We start from the raw sequence: 18,825 nt of genomic DNA on the forward strand, positions 1-18,825 counted from the left end.
ATAATTTTTATTTTTCAGTTTTTTTTGTTATTATCAACCGCAATGTCTCGCTACATTAATGTTTGCACATATATTTTACCATTCTTATTTAGATTCCAACAAAATTCATCAAACCCTTGCATTAATTGGATCAAAACCAAACGTTGTAGCAAAAGAATTCCATAATACAAGCCTTACACCAACAACATATATTCTAAACATCATATTCTTTTTTTTTTTTTTGCGAGGAAAAGAGAATCTATTAAACAGCAGGGTTACAATCAGTTACAATGATATCAGCTATTTCTGGCAGGGGAGCTCCCAGAGACATCTCTGTTTTCCCCTGAACCCGACCTAACTGGGCAAGCACATGGCTTGCAGTGTTTGCATCCCTACTAATCTTAACTAGCTTGTTTTCTTTTTCCCTTAACAGATCACGAATAGCATTGATCCGAAAAGCATGGGCAGAGCCATTTGGAGAGATCTGCTTAATCCAGTTGATACCTTCTAAACAGTCCGATTCTACTATGAAGTTCATTGGAGTCCAGAGTAGAGCGAGCTTGGCACCCTCCTCGATCGCCAGAAGTTCAGCCTCTAGGGCGTCCTGGCAGTTCAGCACTTGTCGGCACGCCGTGAAGACGACCTTTCCTTGACAGTCCCGCAGTACCATACCTATGCCCGCCCTTCCATCAGCCGAGTAAGCTCCGTCGACATTCAACTTGGCGTGGCCGCTTGGCGGTGGCAGCCATCTCTGTTTCGCTTCCTGACGCCTGTTTTCAGTCCGGGAGTCCCTCTGAAAGCCCCGCTGTTGATCTATCACCATCTTCCCCTTTACTATATCCGCATCTGGGGCCTGTTTGATTAATAAGAGGGAGTCAAGGTAGCTTACTAGAAACCTCCTCGAGCCTTCGATGGGTGGGCAGGGTTTATCGTGCGTGAGCTCGTTATGCGCATGCCATATCCGCCACAGTGTCATAAGGGTTTTCACCCGCTGATCTTCCGAGCAGGCGTGGAGTAGATTCATCAGCCAGTTCTGTCCCTCCGGGCGTAGCACCTCAATATTCGGGAGGTTCCATTCCTCCGACATTGCTCGCCATAGACCTTGTGCATGCGGGCATCGAAGGAAAATGTGGATGGAATCCTCGTCCTCTCGGCCACAAATTTGGCACACCGCCATAGTTGCCATACCCCTGCGCTTCATATTAGCTTGACTTGCTATAGCATTCCGACAGATTTTCCAAGCCAGAGTGCGGACTTTAGGCGGGACTGGGCATTTCCAAATCAGTTTCCAACTTGTGCTAGCCCCGTCCGGTCGAGAGCTTGTGGCGCCTCGATCCTGCTGCATCATACTTCTGTGAAGCGCAAACCGATATGCACTTTTAACTGTGAACAGCCCGTTCTTCTCTGGGAACCAAGCCACAAAGTCCTCTTCATTCCTTCTTGATGGTTTGATGCGTATAATGTCCTGGATATCATCCTGGGTAAAATATTGTTCCAGACGCTCCATATTCCATGATCCATCTGCCAACAGGAAATCTGCCACCCACCGGTACCGACATCTTCCTTGTTTTGAGCGTGGCTGGTGACGTCCTTCTCTTGGGATCCATGGGTCCCTCCAGGCTCTGATGTGTGCTCCATTCCCAACTCGCCATATGACCCCCTGTTTGAGCAGCTCCAGACCATACTCAATTGCATGCCATGTCGAAGATCCATTCCCTGAAAACACCGTGTCCAATAAAACACCATTAGGATAGTACTTAGCTTTTAAAATTTGTGCACATAAGGTATCAGGAAACTGTAGTAAACGCCAAGCTTGTCGAGCCAGCAAAGCTTGGTTAAAGAGGCGCATGTCTCTGAACCCAATTCCCCCATAATTCTTTGGTCGCATCATAATGTCCCAAGAAATCCAGTGTGTCTTCCGCTTCCCATTTTCCGCTCCCCACCAGTAGCGCCTTATCATCTTAGTGAGCTCATCACATAGCCCAAGGGGGAGTTTAAAAACGCTCATCACATACACTGGAATGGACTGTGCTATGGATTTAATAAGGACTTCTTTAGCAGCTTGTGATTTATGATTATCATCCCACTCTACTAAACATCTGGCTAACTTCGCCTGCAGACTCTCAAATTTATCCTTGCTCATCCTCCCATCAGGCGTTGGCAGCCCCAAATATTTTGCTTCAAACGTCTTCTGCTGTATTCCGAGCACTTGCTTTATTTCAGCCCGCCGATCAGAAGGACAGGCACTTCCAAACATTATCGAGCATTTTGCGGGGTTGATGAGCTGTCCCGTACTAGAGGCGTAGACATTCAGAATTTGGAGAATGCTTTGTGCCTGTATCCCCTGTGCTTTGAAGAAGAGTAGACTATCGTCTGCAAATAAAAGGTGGGACACGCCTGGCGCCCTACGGCACACTTTAACCGGATCAATGACCTTATTATCAACTGCGTTTTGTAGAAGTGTTGATAGACCGTCCGCAACAAATAGAAAGAGGAATGGAGAGAGAGGATCACCTTGTCGGAGGCCCCGAGAAGGAGAAAATGAATCCAGGAGGTTCCCGTTAAATTTTACCTTATAACTCACCGAGGTGACACACGACATTATCAAATCCACCCATCGGCGAGAGAAACCCATCCTTTGCATCACTTTCTTCAGAAAGTCCCAATCCACCCTGTCATAAGCTTTGGACAGGTCCAACTTGTAAGCACAAAAATCTTTATTCATATTTGTATTATGCTCAATATAGTGCAGGCATTCGAAGGCCACCAGTGCATTATCAGTGATCAATCTCCCTGGAACAAAGGCGCTTTGATTAGTAGAGACAATATCTCCCAGTATTGGCCGCATCCTGTTAACCATGCATTTCGCAATAACCTTATATATAACTGTGCAGAGGCTTATTGGCCGGAAATCCTTCAATGTTTCCGGCTGATCATTCTTCGGAATTAAAATGATAGCAGTATCATTGACACCCTCCGGCATATGTCCAGTGGCAAAAAATAACTTAACAGCGTTTATGACCTGTTCCTTTATAGTGGCCCAATTCCGTTGGTAAAATCTGGCCGGGAATCCATCTACCCCTGGAGCTTTCAGAGGGCCTATTTGGAATAAGGTGTCGCCTATCTCTTCATCCGTGAAGTCTCTGCACAAGAAATCATTCATTTCATTAGTCACCGTTTCTTTGGTTAAGGCAATCAGATTATCCGAATTTAGCGAGGGGTCGCGAGTGAACAACTCCTTAAAATATGAGGTAGCCATCCTTTCCATGTCGGACGGAGCTTCTTTCCAAACGCCCTCACTGTCCTTTAGTCGTTTGATTTTGTTTCTACGTGCCCGCCAGACCGCCTTCTGGTGGAAAAATTTTGTGTTCCTATCTCCCTCCTTTAACCAGGTTATTCGAGAGCGTTGGAGCCAGAGCATCTCTTCTTTATATAAGAGCTCGTTCATCCGGTCTGTAGCTTGGCGTATTTCACGTTGGTCTGCATTTGCGATCTTCAAAGCCTCTAGTTGTTTCCTTGATTTGTCCAACTCCTTCAAAATGTTACCAAATTTACGTTTGCTCCATGTCTGTAAGGTAGACATCACCCGGTCTAGGCCCTGCATAATATCAGCCAAGTCATTTTTCTGCCCCGCTTCCCCCCATGCCGTAGCTATCCTCTCTGGTAGATCAGCCTCCCTTTCCCATAATATTTCATACTGGCGCTTGGCCTGTCTCTGCGGCATACGCACCTCTTGCTCCAATTGCACAAGGATAGGACAGTGATCCGAGACAGGTGATGTGAGATGTAGCACCCTTGTATCAGCATAGCGGTCTCGCCACTCCGGGCACGCCACAGCTCTATCGAGGCGAACCCGGACATTAGCTCTCCCGATCCTTTTATTATCGAAGGTATATGGTACACCTGAAAAACCAAGATCGGTTAGATTGCATTCATACAAAACCTCTCGGAAAGCGTCCATTTGGTGAACTGGCCGTGGGTTACAGGATAAGTGCTCCTCCTGCCAGAGCACTTCGTTAAAGTCACCCAAGACCAGCCACGGAAGATTGGAATCTACTTTAAGATTTCGGAGTTTATCCCACATAAGATGACGGTCCTCAACCCGAGGTTCACCATACACACAAGTAATACGCCATTGAGGCGCATTTGGAGAGTCACGCACATACGCATCAATATATCTTTCATTAATATCTTGGATCTCTACACTTATTTGATCATGCCAGAAAAGAGCCAACCCACCGCTAAGACCATCACTACTACAACCAGCAAAACCTTTTAAACCTAACCTATGACGCAGCCTACGCATCTTATTCGTACTTTGCCTAGTTTCACAAATGAAAAATAAACGCGGACTCCAAACTTGGGAAATAGTGACAAGCTCTCTAACTGTCGGTTTGTTCCCTGCTCCCCGACAGTTGAAGGATACGCAATTCATTGCTCCTGACGAGACCACACATTTGGTCTCGTCAGTTTCCCGGATGGCTTATGTCCGGTGGCTGCCATGCTCTTTGCCCTTGTGTACACCTTCTGTGGCTTGCTCGTTTCAGCTGGCTTCACTTGTGTACCCCGCGTCTTCCCCTTTTTTGGCGGAGTACCCGCCTCATGACCTGCGTAGTCCAGCCCGAGAGATAGTTCCAAACGCTCGCCCTGGACTTCTGCCTCCTCCGCTGCCCGCTTCCCTAGTATCGTATCAGCTGGCGCCATCACCGTGTCACTCACAGACCCGAAGGACACCTGCAGGGAGGAGAGACCCTGTAGGGCTGGGATCATATCGCTCGCCCTCGGACCATGGTGTTGGCTGCCACTTCTCGACGATGAGACACTCCCCCCATGCATGTGATGTAGCCGGGACAGCATGTCCTCCGTCATAGTGATGTGCACCATGTTGTCCTGGCCGCTCTGCTCCTTGGCTTGACCGTCCTCATCCGGGAACTCCACAATCGGTCCCGCCGCACCTCCACCTGCATAAGCTGATGGTAGCCTATCCGACCTCTGTTCCACAAGCATCGCATCCACGCCTGCCACCAGATTTTCTTCAACTTCTACTGGCACCTGTCTTTCCCTCTCTGCAAGCTCAGCTTGCATAGCAATATAGTCCGGGTCATCCTCCAGGGGTGGCATAGCATTATCATCAGCGGACTCAACATGCGATGGCGCACGTTCTGGTGTGACACTTGCGCGACGCTGCTCATGGCTATGCTGGCGCGCCCCTCCCTTGTGTGATTCCGCACTGCCAAAACTCGCAAAACTCAAGCCTCTCTTTGCTGGTGGTGGAACATAGTGTGGCCGGTGCTCAAACTTCTTTTGCGGACTACAGCGAAGCTCATGCGCATCATAGTTCAGCGACGGGCCACCTTGGAGCTTTTTCTCACACACGTCCGTCTTATGCCCCATACAGCCGCAATGGGTGCAGTAGTACGGCAGGCGTTCATACTGCAGCCTATACCTCTTCTTCTCCAGGGGTTTACCCTTCACGCCGACGGTCAGATATGGCTGCAAGCGCCTGTCATACGGCAATTTAACTCTCACCCGGAGATATTCCTTCTTATGTTGTTCACTGGCAGGCACGTCCACTTCCATCGCCTCTCCTAGCCCATCTCCATATTTCATGCCCCACTCCCTATCTTGCTTCCCCCATGGCACGTCATATATCTTCACCCACACTGGTACAGAATTCAGTACCGTCTCTGAAGGTAGCTTCACGGGATCCAGATCAGTAACGATGAGGGCATTCTGGTTAAAAATCCACGGGCCACCCCTCATGATGAAATCATAATCTCCCTTAGAGAAAAGGGTGATCATGTAGTAGTTCTTCCCCTTCTCCGAGTACTCCATGCCAGCTCTCGGATGCCAGACCTCATCAATGAATCGGTTGAACATAGCCGTGGTATTCGGTTTGAACGATGCCATATACCGTGCTAGCAGATCCCATGTTTTTTGTTCACCCGGTACAGGCTTGACTTCTTCTTCCTCCTCAAATTCTAGGTAGGCTTCATCATCCATGTTCACGGTCCCGTCTGCCCGCAGTTCCGCGCCCCGCCTAAAGCCAGGCTCATCCATCCCATCACCAGCATCCCAGTTGCCGTCGTCCACCTCCTTGTTGCGTGGCTCCAGGAGCGCTGGCCGCCATGGCAGCGGGCCTGCCGACGGGCCGCCAAGAAGCTTCGGGCGGGTAGGTCTCTCACCGAGGCCCCCTTGTTCGCCCCAACCTCTCGGCGGCGCCATCAGGAGACCTGCAGGTTTCATGGGGTTCTGGCGGTTTCCCATACGCTCCACACCTGCGTGCACCATGTCGAGCCGGTCCGCACCGCCTCCGGCCGCCGCTGCCTCCCGCACGTCCCGATTCGCTGCCGCTCCCGCCGATCCCCTCCTGCCGCCCTTCGCCGCCTCCATGAGCCGAGACGGATCGCAGAACACAGCGATGTTGGCCAATCTTCCGGTGTGGCTGCTGATTTGGTTATCTCGATCTATGTTACCCGGCAGGTTGGGTTTTAAGGATCCGCCCACCGCCTTATCTGAGCCGTCTCGGGGCTGGACTCTCCCCGGATCTTCCTTCCCTATACGTCTCGTGGCGCGCAGGGACTCTCTCGCCGCTTTCCGGCGCATCGATGGACTAACATAGGCCGACGGCGGCGGTGGCGGGACGAGATCGCCCCGATCGCCTTCGTCGCCCATGCTCCGTGGTTTTCGGAACCGATACCTCACTCAGTTTTTCTTTGTTGAAAGTGCGTACTTCTAAACATCATATTCGATGGTGAAGAATCCAACATCCTAGCGATTATATCATTTTTTAGATGTTACATAAGGTTATTAGATAGATACTGTTCGAAGTATACAACAGTAATTTCTAGTGCGGAATGAGCTGGTCGGCTAGTAGAAATATCTCCACTCCCGTGACGGTTTCCAAGCCCTATAAAGGGAGAAGCATACACTCTGCTTCGGCTCTGTTAACATGGCTCTTCTTCGATCGGTAGGTAGGTATACACGTAGTGCTTGCAGCCCAGAATGACGGCCGAGTGATCGACGGTTTTCTCGTGGCTTATTCAGATCGACGCCCTAGCCCCTTTGGGTTGAGTGAGTTTCTTTTTTTATCCTCTCTTTAGGTTTAATTTCTCTTATATAATACGACGTTCTTCGAGAAACAGAGCAGGGAAGATCTAGGATCATTAGTGTATAGTTTCAATGATCATGGTTGCGTTTGGGAGAATTCGGGCAAACAACAAGATAGTGCTTTCACGGTGCACGATTACAAACAAAAGAAGTGTCCACTTTTACTCGTTTTATTTTGAACCAGCCTAGTGGTTTTGGGTTCGGGTGACCGGGATTTAAGCTTGCTCTCGGCCGTGATGGTATCATTGCCTCTCAACATGACTTTCACCGTTGGCTTAACCGCCCGTGAGCGGCGCGGTACCATTCCGCCCTGCCCCGAGCTTCTCCTCCGTCGGTCCATCGTCGCCCCCGACGCTGCCCCGCCATCTTCCATGGCGTCGGTACAAACCCACCGCCCCAAGTTCTTTGCTCGCCTCCACCCCGGTCAGCACGCGGTTCCGGGCCGCTCTATTATTTGTCGTCGTTGTTGCCAACTCGGAGCTCTCTCTCTCTCTCTCTCTCCCTATTTTGTGCTGACCGGGGTTCTTCAGCAGTTCTTAATAACTACTATACTATTTGGAAACAAACATCATTTTTCTCATAATTTTGAATTTTTTTTTGGATTAACAACATGTTGACACGTAGGTTCTATGGTGGTTAATTTCTGCAGCGTTCCTTCTGTGTGTAGTTTAGGTGCTGTCTTAGAATTTTCAAAGTTCGTTCTTACTGCTTCTCTTTTACCTGGGTGATGATCTGAGTGGATGTAGCTGTTTTTGGACCGCTATGAGGCATGCAGTCAAAGCGGTGCTACCATGCCCACGAACTGGTTTTCATGTCCCTCCTGTCGGCATCTGTGCTGCCTTATTTTTTTTTGTCTCGCTCCACGTACCTTTTTCAGGAATCTTCTTCTCCTATCTCGATCTATGCCCGAGCCCAACCGATCCCCTGTCTTCTCCACCGGCCTCCCCGTGCTCTCAACCTTCCGGGGGCGCGCTCAACTTTGCCTGGCCGAGAAGCTTGAGTTCCGCCAAGCCCTAGCCCCTCGCCTCTCCTCGCCACCGCCGGAAACTGCCATGGTGGTTGCGCCTCGCCCCCCTCTCCATCCATAGCAAAGGAGGCAGGGGAAGGTCTGGTTTGCGCCACCTATGGAGAGGCGGTGGTGCGAGGCATGGAGCACAACGAAGAAGTCGAGGATCCTATGCGCGATGGACGGAACCGGAATCGGGGTTCCGGCCTGCAGCGGGCGGTCCTTGCCGGTGCTGCGTGGACTGCATCCTACCGGCGCGTACTTGCATCATCACGCCGCTCAGATCGGGCGGCGGCAGCTTTTGGGATCAGCTCCGGCGGACGCTAGCTGCTCTTCGTCTGGCCGCTAGGAGGTGCAAGGAGGTTGGGGCGGAGGCCCCGGAGTTGATCTATTTGGATGTGATGGTAAGGGGACCTGCACATTGATCTACTTGTGGACCCGTGTGGCGGCATGGTCGGTTAGGTGGTCGTCTTCGTGGTGGTGGACGGATCTCCTCCCTGCCAAATCTCTCTGTCGAACTATTCTGAGCTCTCCCCTAACCGAGCTCTCCGTGGTTGCCGGCCGCCGGCCTAGCTCCGGCGCCGTCGCCGGTTGGTCGTCTCCGCGTGCTCGGCCTGCCTATCGTGCGTGCTGCCCCAGCCGACGCCCTGCGCGGGTAGGTGGAGATGAGCCGTAGTTGTGGGCTGTTCCACCGGTCATCAAGCCCAGCACCGTCGTGCAGCCGACCGCCGGCTTGGTTTGTGTTCTTTCAGTACGTTTTAACCTTTTCCCGATCTTCGATTCGGCTTTACTTGCTTACGCCCATGGTCAGTGGTCTTGCCTATGTTGCAACTGGATGTGCTCTTTTTCAGTTGACGAGATCCAAGGAAGGCCGCTGGTTTGGAGTGAAGGACTGAAGGCTGATGCGCCATGTCCGTCCGGCCGAGGACCTCCTCCTTGCAGATGCAGCTGGAGGGCACGCCCAGAGCATGTACCACCCCAGCTGCACCCAATCGTGTGTCTCATCATTGGAGCAGCAGTGTGAGTTTATTTTGCCAAAATCATCTTTCTGGATTTGTCTTTTTGTGCATCCGTTAGTTGTTTCCTTTCTACATTTTGCTCCCTCAACTTAACCTTAAACTCTATTTTTGTTACTGTTTTAATCACTTATTTGATGGTTCAGTAAGCTGGTCCAATCTCGTGAAAGCAACTAGCAGAAAATTAATATGTGAAGACATCATGAAATGAAGGAAGAGCCAGCCTAGGGAAATTGCAATGTTCATATATCATGTAAGTATATAATTGTTGAACCTCCAGATATTTTTAGTTGTTCATTTATGTTTCATGAGCATTGGTTTTTGTGCATTCAGTGTGTCGGTACCTCTGAATTTTTTGATATATTTAGTTATTTAATGATAAAAATTAGATGGCATCCAAAAGTTCCTTTAAGATCAAGATCATTGCACGAAAAGAGCTGCTACAATATTTTACTTTGGTGGTGGATTTACTGCATTTGAATTGTGAATAACATCCAATTAGTAATTATATTGGAACATTAGTGTTCTACTGTTCTCTCTATCCTTGCTTCCATTATTCCTGTTTTAGCATCTCAGCTAAATGTTCAATGGGCAAACATATACTTCTAACTGCATTTATTTGACAGCTTGGTTTTGCAATCAGATCAAAATATAGATTTGACCGTATAATATCTAGAAATAAAGTAGTTTGCCCATAGGTATTCCATTTTTTGTCTGTAGCACCAATAATGTGTTGCTTTTCTCATGGTATTATAGTCAATACAACTGAATTTCATGTTTTGTCTTTTGCTTGGAGAAATCCTCTTACTTTCAATTTTCGTGAGACACTGATGCAATTAATTATTTTGTGGTACCAAAGGATAATCTGAAGATTCTTGAATTGTTACGCATTTCTCTCTCTTGCAGTTCCATTTATACAAGTAACATCACAGAAGAGTAATCATACACTTTTTTGCAGGGCGGCAAAGATGAATGCTTTGTATGTGTCATTCATATGTAATTAGTAGGTTTCTTTCGGAATATTAGTGGTTCTCCATATCCTTGCTTGCGTTATTCCTGTTTTAGCATCTCAGCTAAATGTTCAATGGGCAAACATATGCTTCAAATTCCTTTTTATTTGACAGCTTGGTTTTACACTGAGGTAAAAAAACTCAAAATATAGATTTGACCATATAATATCTAGAAATAAATAGGTATTCCAGTTTTTGTCCAAGGTGCAGCGTTGTTCGTAGCACCATTAATGTGTTGATTCTCTCATGGTATTTTAGTTAATATAAATGAATGCCATGTTTTGTCTTTTCTTTTGAGAAATCCTCTTACTTTCAATTCCCCTGAGACACTGATGCAATATATTATTTTGTGACAGCATGGCTATGTGCCATAGATTCCTTGAAATAGAACACACTAAGAACTATATTTGTGTCCTTTGGTTCCGATTAGTTTTATCTTTGCTCTACAAGTAGTTCCGCTCAGAAGTTGTCTGGTTCTTTTTTGGTACAGACCTTTACATTTCAGCCCAATTACTTATAAATTTACCATGAGTTGGTCGCACTAGAAGTACACATCAGCCAGCACCAGCCATTACTTGCTTCACGAAAACAATTGCACATATTTCAGTATATCTTTTCATTGTTATTTTATCACTGGAACTTAACATTGCAGCCTGACTTCTGGAATTTTGCTTAGAATAAACCTTGAAACGGAAAAAAGTGATACTAATTCAACTATGCGAAAGGATACTACTTTTTTTTTATAGTTATAATGTTTCATTAGATGTGTTAATGTAAGCATCCCTTTGAATCTACGGTATGTGATTCTTAAGTTTATTTTTAATTAGTACGGCGGACTTTGCAATGCATTGTTTGATTGTTGATAGTTTTTAGTGTCCACTGAACACAAATGAAGCATGAACCATTCCTTACATATATATACCTCCTGCTGTGGCATTGCTACCAAACTCTGATCACTTGTCTACTGTAGTTGATGCAGTTTATGATTTATTTTCAGAAAATTATTTGGAATCTTCCTATTTAGCACAAGGTGCTATGGTTTGACCTAATAATAATGCACCAGACGCAATGAATGACTATGGTTTTTTCTAGGGTCCTTGGGTTGCAAGGGAATTTGATAGTTGTGACACTATCTTGTGGTGGCGTAGGTTTATTGTACCCTCTGAAATTCATGTACTGCTGAACTTGGTAATTTCCCACACCAGAAGATCTCTTTGAAGGTTGGTGTCCCTATAATGTTATTGAATAAAACAATCAGTGTACAGGGTTGTGCAACGGAACCTCTCTCATATTTACAGGGTTAAGGCTAGACACTGGACACGGTAGGTGTTTATTTATCCAAACCTGTATTTTCCCATGAAGAGTCTTGAGAGTCACAGTGGAGAAAAAGATTGTAAATACTTGCACTAGACGACAGTGGTGTTGCAACTACTGAAACTACAATTATCTTAGACCAGGGGGTACTGGAGCATCTGTAAGAGTATGCACCTCAGATCATATCATGGTTGCAGGTACATCTATGAACTTAGACATAGCTTCATGCATTCAGATAATTAAAATGTTTCATCTCTCTTTATTTACACTGTTGATTTCATGTGGAACTAATTAGGTTCCGTTCTATTCTGTGCTTCATCTATTCAATATGATCATTTATTTTGTCTGCCACTTCTATACCATGGCACATTTGTTAGACTGTGCAATTAATTTTGGAATAAACCTCCCGTGAGTAAAAAAGGTTTCTGTACAACAAAGACACTAATTATGAACTTTTTTCCTTGAAGAAAACACCTCAATCTCAGCTCCAGATTATAAGTTGTTCTGAAAGAGAGAAGTAACGGAGTATCCAAACCGATCAAACAGACATTCTGCATCGAGGTATCCATTTTGTCAGCACCTGCACCGAGAATACCATGTCAAGTGTTATTCGTCTATTTACCGCTGTAGTATGGAACATTGCCAACACGCCATAGTGTCAAGCATTTAAGTATCCATGCAATTCTACCAAAAATATTATCCACCTGCGTGACATCAAGTATCTAAGTATCCATGTACAATTACTGTAACGACCCTTTTAGCTAAATTTATGTGTAGTCAACTAATCCCTTGGGCTTAATTGTCATATTTGGTAGATCAAATCAATTTTCACTTCCATGTTACTTACAGCTGGTGCCCTAAATTTCTCAATATTATCGTATACTCATGAATGGAGAGTACACCAGCAAATTGCCCAATATCCTCCATGAAGACAACAAGTCCACAACTCTTGCAGTAAGAGAAAAAAAAAGGAGTAGGACACTTGCGTCCTTTTGGAGGAAGAGGAAAACGTACAATTGAGGTCTCCAAGACCCAGAACAGCAACACACCAGTCCTAGAGAGCTTTAGTCAGTAAAATTGCACCGTATTTTTATATAAAATAGAACCTGCTAGCTTCAGTGTGCTGCTTAGGTAACATGTATTTTTATATTAAATAGAACCTGCTATCTTCAATGTGCTTCTTAGGTAACATAGACCAGTAAATAAACTATGTAATACCGATTATTTAGTAGTGCATGCACTGTTTATGTCACATAATTTCATGGGCTATGTAATTACTTATTGCAAATTTGCAGTACTACATAGCCTTTGTTCTTCTGTATGGATGCACCTACCAGGTCAAATCATTTAACAGTGGCTTCACAAAGTATTTTTGAACATATGTATCATTCATGGGTGCACGCCACATAGGCAAAAAAAAAAAAAAACACAACCAACACGAAACGCTGCAAAGCTCTATCACTATGCCTCTAGAATATGTCCATGTCGCCAAACACATCATCCAAAACCACACACGCAGCATACAATATCCCACAGCCCATTGACAAATATAACTACCATATAAAAATAAAATGACACACAAGTAGATCCTTACACACAATTCTAAATAGACAAAACAAATTAACTATAACCCACAAATGTTTACCACTGCCAAAAAATATCGTCAACCATCCATCATATGGCGCGGCGTGCCGCCGCGCCTTCCATTGCTAGTGCTAATTAATCAGAAACAAATGTGTGGCTGAACCCATGGACATGCCACTAGTTCACGATTGTATCGACCCCTGATCGCAATTAAAACTGCAAAATACATTTTGACTCTAGGTTTCAACGACGCATCATGGTAGGAGTAGTTAGCACCCAAATCAAGTTACTGCAAGTTAGCACAGTTAACACTGGGATGTCAGAGAAACCAGCCACATGTTACAAGCATGGGAAGCATTCTGCATATCATCCATTCACGGGAAAGCATTCTGTCGACAGGAAATAAGCTGCTGCTGGAGGTCTAAAGGCGAGACGTTTCGGCCCGACCTGTCGCTCCCCGCGGGCGACGGGCGGGCGATTCCCCAAACCCTAGCCCCCAGCTCCCTCCTCCCCGCTCCCCCCGCCGCCGCCGCCGGCGTCAGCCGCCGGGCAAAGCCCTGGCGGTGCCGGCGGCGGCGGGCCCCTGGATCTTGCTCGTGTGGAGGTGGCGCGGGGCCTCTCCCGTGGGCGGTGGAGATCCTCTACGAGGAAGCGACGGCTCCTTGTGCGGCGGGCCGGCGCGCCGTGATGAGGCGCTTCCTCGAGGTCGAGGCGGCGGAGCTCGGCGGCGCGATCGCCTCCTCACGGGCGTCGGCTGCGTCTTGTCGGCTTCTACGGGCCGCTCCGGCGGTAAGGGTCCCTGCGTGTGGTGTGTGTTTGTCCTGCCCAGGGGGGTGGCTGCTGGCCGGCCTGGCCGTGGGCGCCGGCAGGGGAGCGAGGACGACGGCGGATCTGGCGGCTCCATCCGGGATCCGGCCGGTGTGGCTCGGCCTGCTGCTGGAGAGGCCACCTCGGCGTGCGCAGATGGTCAGATCTGGGGCCGATGGGAGGTAGGTTCGGTCGGCTTGGACCAACGGTGCTGTTGTGGTGGGTTCTTGTGAGGTCCGGCGGCGCGGCCGCTTCCTTGTGCGCTGGCTTGGGAGGGTCTGGGAAGAAGGGTTGTGCCAGCGCAGTCTAGGGTGACTCGCTGCCGCCAGGACCGGAGCAGGGGCTCCCTCGGTCCTCCTCTTCTCTTCCATGGCTGATCTCACCGGCGTCGCCGAGTGACTGCGCTGTCCTAACCTCCACTTGGCCCGCATTCGGCTCTCTTTGGTCCTGCGAGGAAAAGGTCCCAACTTTCGGGCTTCCGGTGCTTCTCCGGTGAAGTGGTACTACGGTGGGTGGGCGTTGATGTCCCCGCTCGTGGAGTGGCTGGTGTGGGTTTGTAGTCGACGGCTCGGGCTAAAGCCATGGCCGATTTACCCGGAGCCGAAGACGGTGACGCCCGTGGGCGCCATCTTCCTCCTTGGAGGCGTCTTCGTTGAGCCTCGGCTCTGGCCCCATCACGGTTGTACGTCTCTAGGTGAAAACCTTGACCCTTGATGGATCGAGCAACGGTGTCACCATGGTGTCACTCCCCTTCCTGGAGGCGTTGCTTCTGAGACTTTGGCGCTCTCTTGCTTCCCATTCTGTGGTCTCTTGTGCCTGGCGTCTGCACTTCGGTAGTCAGTTGGTGGGGATTCCGGTGGTGTTCACCGGCGGCTTCCTCTGTTCTTCGTTTGTTCGAGACGACGACCCCAAGGCTTCAAGTTCTCTGTTTAGTGTAGTTGTTCTCTTCTTGTGTAGGAGTCGTTTTGCTCTGCCCTGTGCTGGTATTGTAAGCTGGTAACCCCAGCGGTGTTCGTGTGTGTGTGCTCGAGGTGTGTTGTCACTGGTGGAAAAAGGGCCTTTGGTCGCGGTTCGCAACTGCCATTAGTCGCGGTTGCGCACCCGCGACCAAATTAGCGCGACTAAAGGCCCCCCCTTTAGTCGCGGTTGCTTACGAACCGCGACTAAAGGCCCGTCCACGTGGGCGCCAGGCGACCGTCGGGGCGGAGGACCTTTAGTCGCGGTTCTTCTGGCCAACCGCGACTAAAGGCCGCCGCAGGTTTAGGGTTTTAGGCCCCCCCTAAACCTGCCCCCCCCCCCCCCCCCCTAAACCTATTTTCTGTTTAATTTGTATTGTTTTATTTCTTTTGTGCTTTATTGTAATTTTGAAGGAGTTTCACATATTCTACGGTACTACATACATGCATATGAATGTACAATTTCAAAAAAAATTGAAATTAGAACAAAAAAGAATTCAAGAGGAATATACAATATATATTCAATATCATCGGATGACCATATACAAGTTTGAACAAGTTTCCATACATAATTTAATGCATGTATAGTTCTACGTCCTCGCAATGGTGTTCTCCTTTAGGATCGAGGACTTCCCTCCTGAACCATCCAGCTAGTTCCTCTTGAAGTGGTCGGAAGCGAGCTTCTGGACTAAGCATCATCCGGAGGTTATTCCTCTGAGCATTGGTATCACTCGGAACGCGCTCAGAGGTGTATCTCCGGATCATCTCACAGACATAGTATCCACATAGATTGGTCCTTGGTGGCTAAATATCGCCACCATTCTTAGCCTTTGACCGCATGAAATGTAGCTCTTTTTTGAATTCACCGACCTTTGTATCTGAGAACCGTCTCCAAACCCTACGAGGCAAAGAAAATTAAATGAACAAGAGAGTTATTAGTTAATTACTTGAAGCTTAATTAGGAAATGAACGAAATAGGCCGATCGATATAGAGCGCAAATGAATGAAAACAATTACTTTTGAATCATTTTTCTCATGTCGGCCCAACGCGCCTTATCCATATTCAGAGAGTCGTGGACGAGACATTCTGATTTATCAACTTTAATTACTAGCAGAATCCAGTGGAACCTGCGGACACGATACATGCACAGTACGTCATGCATAACTCATCGATTAGCCGGCCACATACCATGCATGGAGTAAACAAAAGAGAATGTGCTCAAGACATAAACACTCACCCAAAATGGTAAGGAAATAGAATATCACTTTTGAGTTCCTGCTTTGTAAGAAACTGCCACAGGTCTTCCTCCACGTCGGCGGGGTGATGCTGTAACGTATATCCATTAACGATGTGTGGGTCAATGAACCCAACATCATGGATGTTCCTTACTCTGCATTCCTTAATCTTCATTCTGCATGTATAATAGCGGACACAACAATATAGTTAGGACATATATATATAGTGCAGGCAATCTGAACGAGATGGGGAAGAAATAAATCACTTACAGAACGTAGCAACTGATGATAGATTTGTCGAGCTCGCGCAGATTGAAAAGCTGGAACAATTCACTCAGATGAATTTGTACAGAGTACTGTTTGAAGTGATGCTCATATCCAACTTCCGCATAAATATAATATTTGGCGTTTTTATTTTCTATGTAACCCTTGTACCATTTCAGCAGACCTTTCATTTGTGGAGGTAGATCCTCTTCCTGCGCAGGCTCGACGAGAGGCCCATTCTTCACATATGTAAGTACTACCTCCTTCACTGGCACCTCATCAAGGCCTAATAGTTCACGAAGAGTAATACCTAAGTTGGCCGCTTGTTCTCTGGCACTCGTTACAGTCAATCCCTGTGCTGCCGCAGCTTCTATGATATCGGGGGCATCCGGACCGGCGGCTGTCACTATAATCGGGGCAATCGATTGTTTACTTTGTTCCCCGAGCTGGGCAACTCGTTTCCCGCTTTTTTGCCTTTCTAATTCCGCTTTCTCGGCCTCCTCTTTCTTCTCCTTGAACATGCGTGCCTGATTACGAAGTTCACGTGCATAGTCGTCAGGCAGATTCTTCGCGGCTTGGGACGGTGCGTTCAAAAATGACTTAGCCCACTTCTTTTGCTCATCAGAAAATACTGGCTTGGGCTCGGGCTCTCTTTTCTTCTTGCAGTCCGCCTTCCATTTCTCATATTCAGCAGTCACGGCCGCCTCGACTTCCTCGGCACTACGTTCCCAAGGCCTCGTGGGGAGAGGCTTCAGTGATGGCTCTGGTACCTTTGTTATCTTAGGTACATAAGGGTCCGGGTTAATAATCCAGGACTGCTGCTTCTGCTTCTTCGCCGGAGGTGGATTGGGGGGCAGCGTCTGCTTACCCGCCCGGGGCGGACTAGGGGGCGGCGGCTGCTTACCCGCCGGAGGTGAATTGGGGGGCGGCGTCGGCTGACGTGAAGGAGGTGTAGGTGAAGCACCACCACCACCACCGCCACCGCCGCCACCACCACCACCGTAGGGGGGTGGACTTGTTGGCGCCTCGCCTGGAAACTTGATAAACTTCTTTTGCCATAGAATGAACTGGCGCTTGACATCTCCAAGTCTTCTCGCCCCTTCAGGTGTAGCAATGTCAATGTCCAGGTCCTCAAACCCTTGGACTATGTCCTCCACCATGACACGAGCATAGCCATCTTGAATGGGGTTGTTGTGGTGGAGTGTGATACGTCTCTGACGTATCGATAATTTCTTATGTTCCATGCCACATTATTGATGATATCTACATGTTTTATGCACACTTTATGTCATATTCGTGCATTTTCTGGAACTAACCTATTAACAAGATGCCGAAGTGCCGCTGTCTTTTTCTGCTGTTTTTGGTTTCAGAAATCCTAGTAAGGAAATATTCTCGGAATTGGACGAAATCAACGCCCAGGGTCCTATTTTGCCACGAAGCTTCCAGAAGACCGAAGAGGAGACGAAGTGGGGCCACGAGGTGGCCACACCCTAGGGCGGCGCGGCCCAAGCCTTGGCTGCGCCGACCTGTAGTGTGGGCCCCTCGTGTGGCCCCCTGACCTGCCCTTCCGCCTACAAATAGCCTTCGTCGCGAAACCCCCAGTACCGAGAGCCACGATACGGAAAACCTTCCAGAGACACCGCCGCCGCCAATCCCATCTCGGGGGATTCAGGAGATAGCCTCCGGCACCCTGCCGGAGAGGGGAATCATCTCCCGGAGGACTCTACGCCGCCATGGTCGCCTCCGGAGTGATGTGTGAGTAGTCTACCCCTGGACTATGGGTCCATAGCAGTAGCTAGATGGTTGTCTTCTCCCCATTGTGCTTAATTGTCGGGTCTTGTGAGCTGCCGAACATGATCAAGATCATCTATCTGTAATTCTATATGTTGCGTTTGTTGGGATCCGATGAATAGAGAATACTATGTTATGTTGATTATCAATTTATATCTATGTGTTGTTTATGATCTTGCATGCTCTCCGTTACTAGTAGATGCTCTGGCCAAGTAGATGCTTGTAACTCCAAGAGGGAGTATTTATGCTCGATAGTGGGTTCATGTCTCCGTGAATCTGGGGAAGTGACAGAAATCTCTAAGATTATGGATGTGCTGTTGCCACTAGGGATAAAACATTGGTGCTATGTTCGAGGATGTAGTTACTGATTACATTACGCGCAATACTTAATGCAATTGTCTGTTGTTAGCAACTTAATACTGGAGGGGGTTCGGATGATAACCTGAAGGTGGACTTTTTAGGCATAGATGCATGCTGGATAGCGGTCTATGTACTTTGTCGTAATGCCCAATTAAATCTCACTATACTCATCATAATATGTATGTGCATGGTCATGCCCTCTTTATTTGTCAATTGCCCAACTGTAATTTGTTCACCCAACATGCTGTTTATCTTATGGGAGAGACACCTCTAGTGAACTGTGGACCCCGGTCCAATTCTCTATCCTGAAATACAATCTACTGCAATACTGTTCTACTGTTTTCTGCAAACAATCATCATCCACACTATACATCTAATCCTTTGTTACAGCA

At 47.8% G+C, this 18,825-nt stretch overlaps 1 protein-coding gene and 1 long non-coding RNA gene across 3 annotated transcripts; one reads left to right on the forward strand and one right to left on the reverse strand.

Annotated features, from left to right (window-relative positions):
• Nucleotides 1-241: 241 nt before the first annotated feature.
• LOC127339257 (uncharacterized) lies at nt 242-3,703 on the reverse strand. Its single transcript, XM_051365130.1, has one exon. The coding sequence runs from the start codon at nt 3,701-3,703 to the stop codon at nt 242-244; it is 3,462 nt and encodes a 1,153-aa protein (XP_051221090.1).
• Nucleotides 3,704-7,963: 4,260 nt separating this feature from the next.
• On the forward strand, nt 7,964-12,788 carry LOC127341288 (uncharacterized). 2 transcript variants are annotated; one of them, XR_011754891.1, is made up of 3 exons: nt 7,964-8,846; nt 8,947-11,632; nt 11,903-12,788. It is a non-coding gene; the product is annotated as an uncharacterized lncRNA (long non-coding RNA). The 2 variants fall into 2 exon arrangements; XR_011754892.1 differs by having other exon boundaries at nt 8,947-9,115; nt 9,258-12,788.
• Nucleotides 12,789-18,825: the final 6,037 nt, after the last annotated feature.

This window comes from Lolium perenne, chromosome 3 (assembly GCF_019359855.2).
Source record: "Lolium perenne isolate Kyuss_39 chromosome 3, Kyuss_2.0, whole genome shotgun sequence".
Lineage (NCBI taxonomy): Eukaryota > Viridiplantae > Streptophyta > Magnoliopsida > Poales > Poaceae > Lolium > Lolium perenne.

Coding starts and splice junctions, on each gene's coding strand:
- LOC127339257 (XM_051365130.1), bottom strand. CDS start 3,703: ATGCCGCAGAGACAGGCCAAGCGCCAGTATGAAATATTATGGGAAAGG.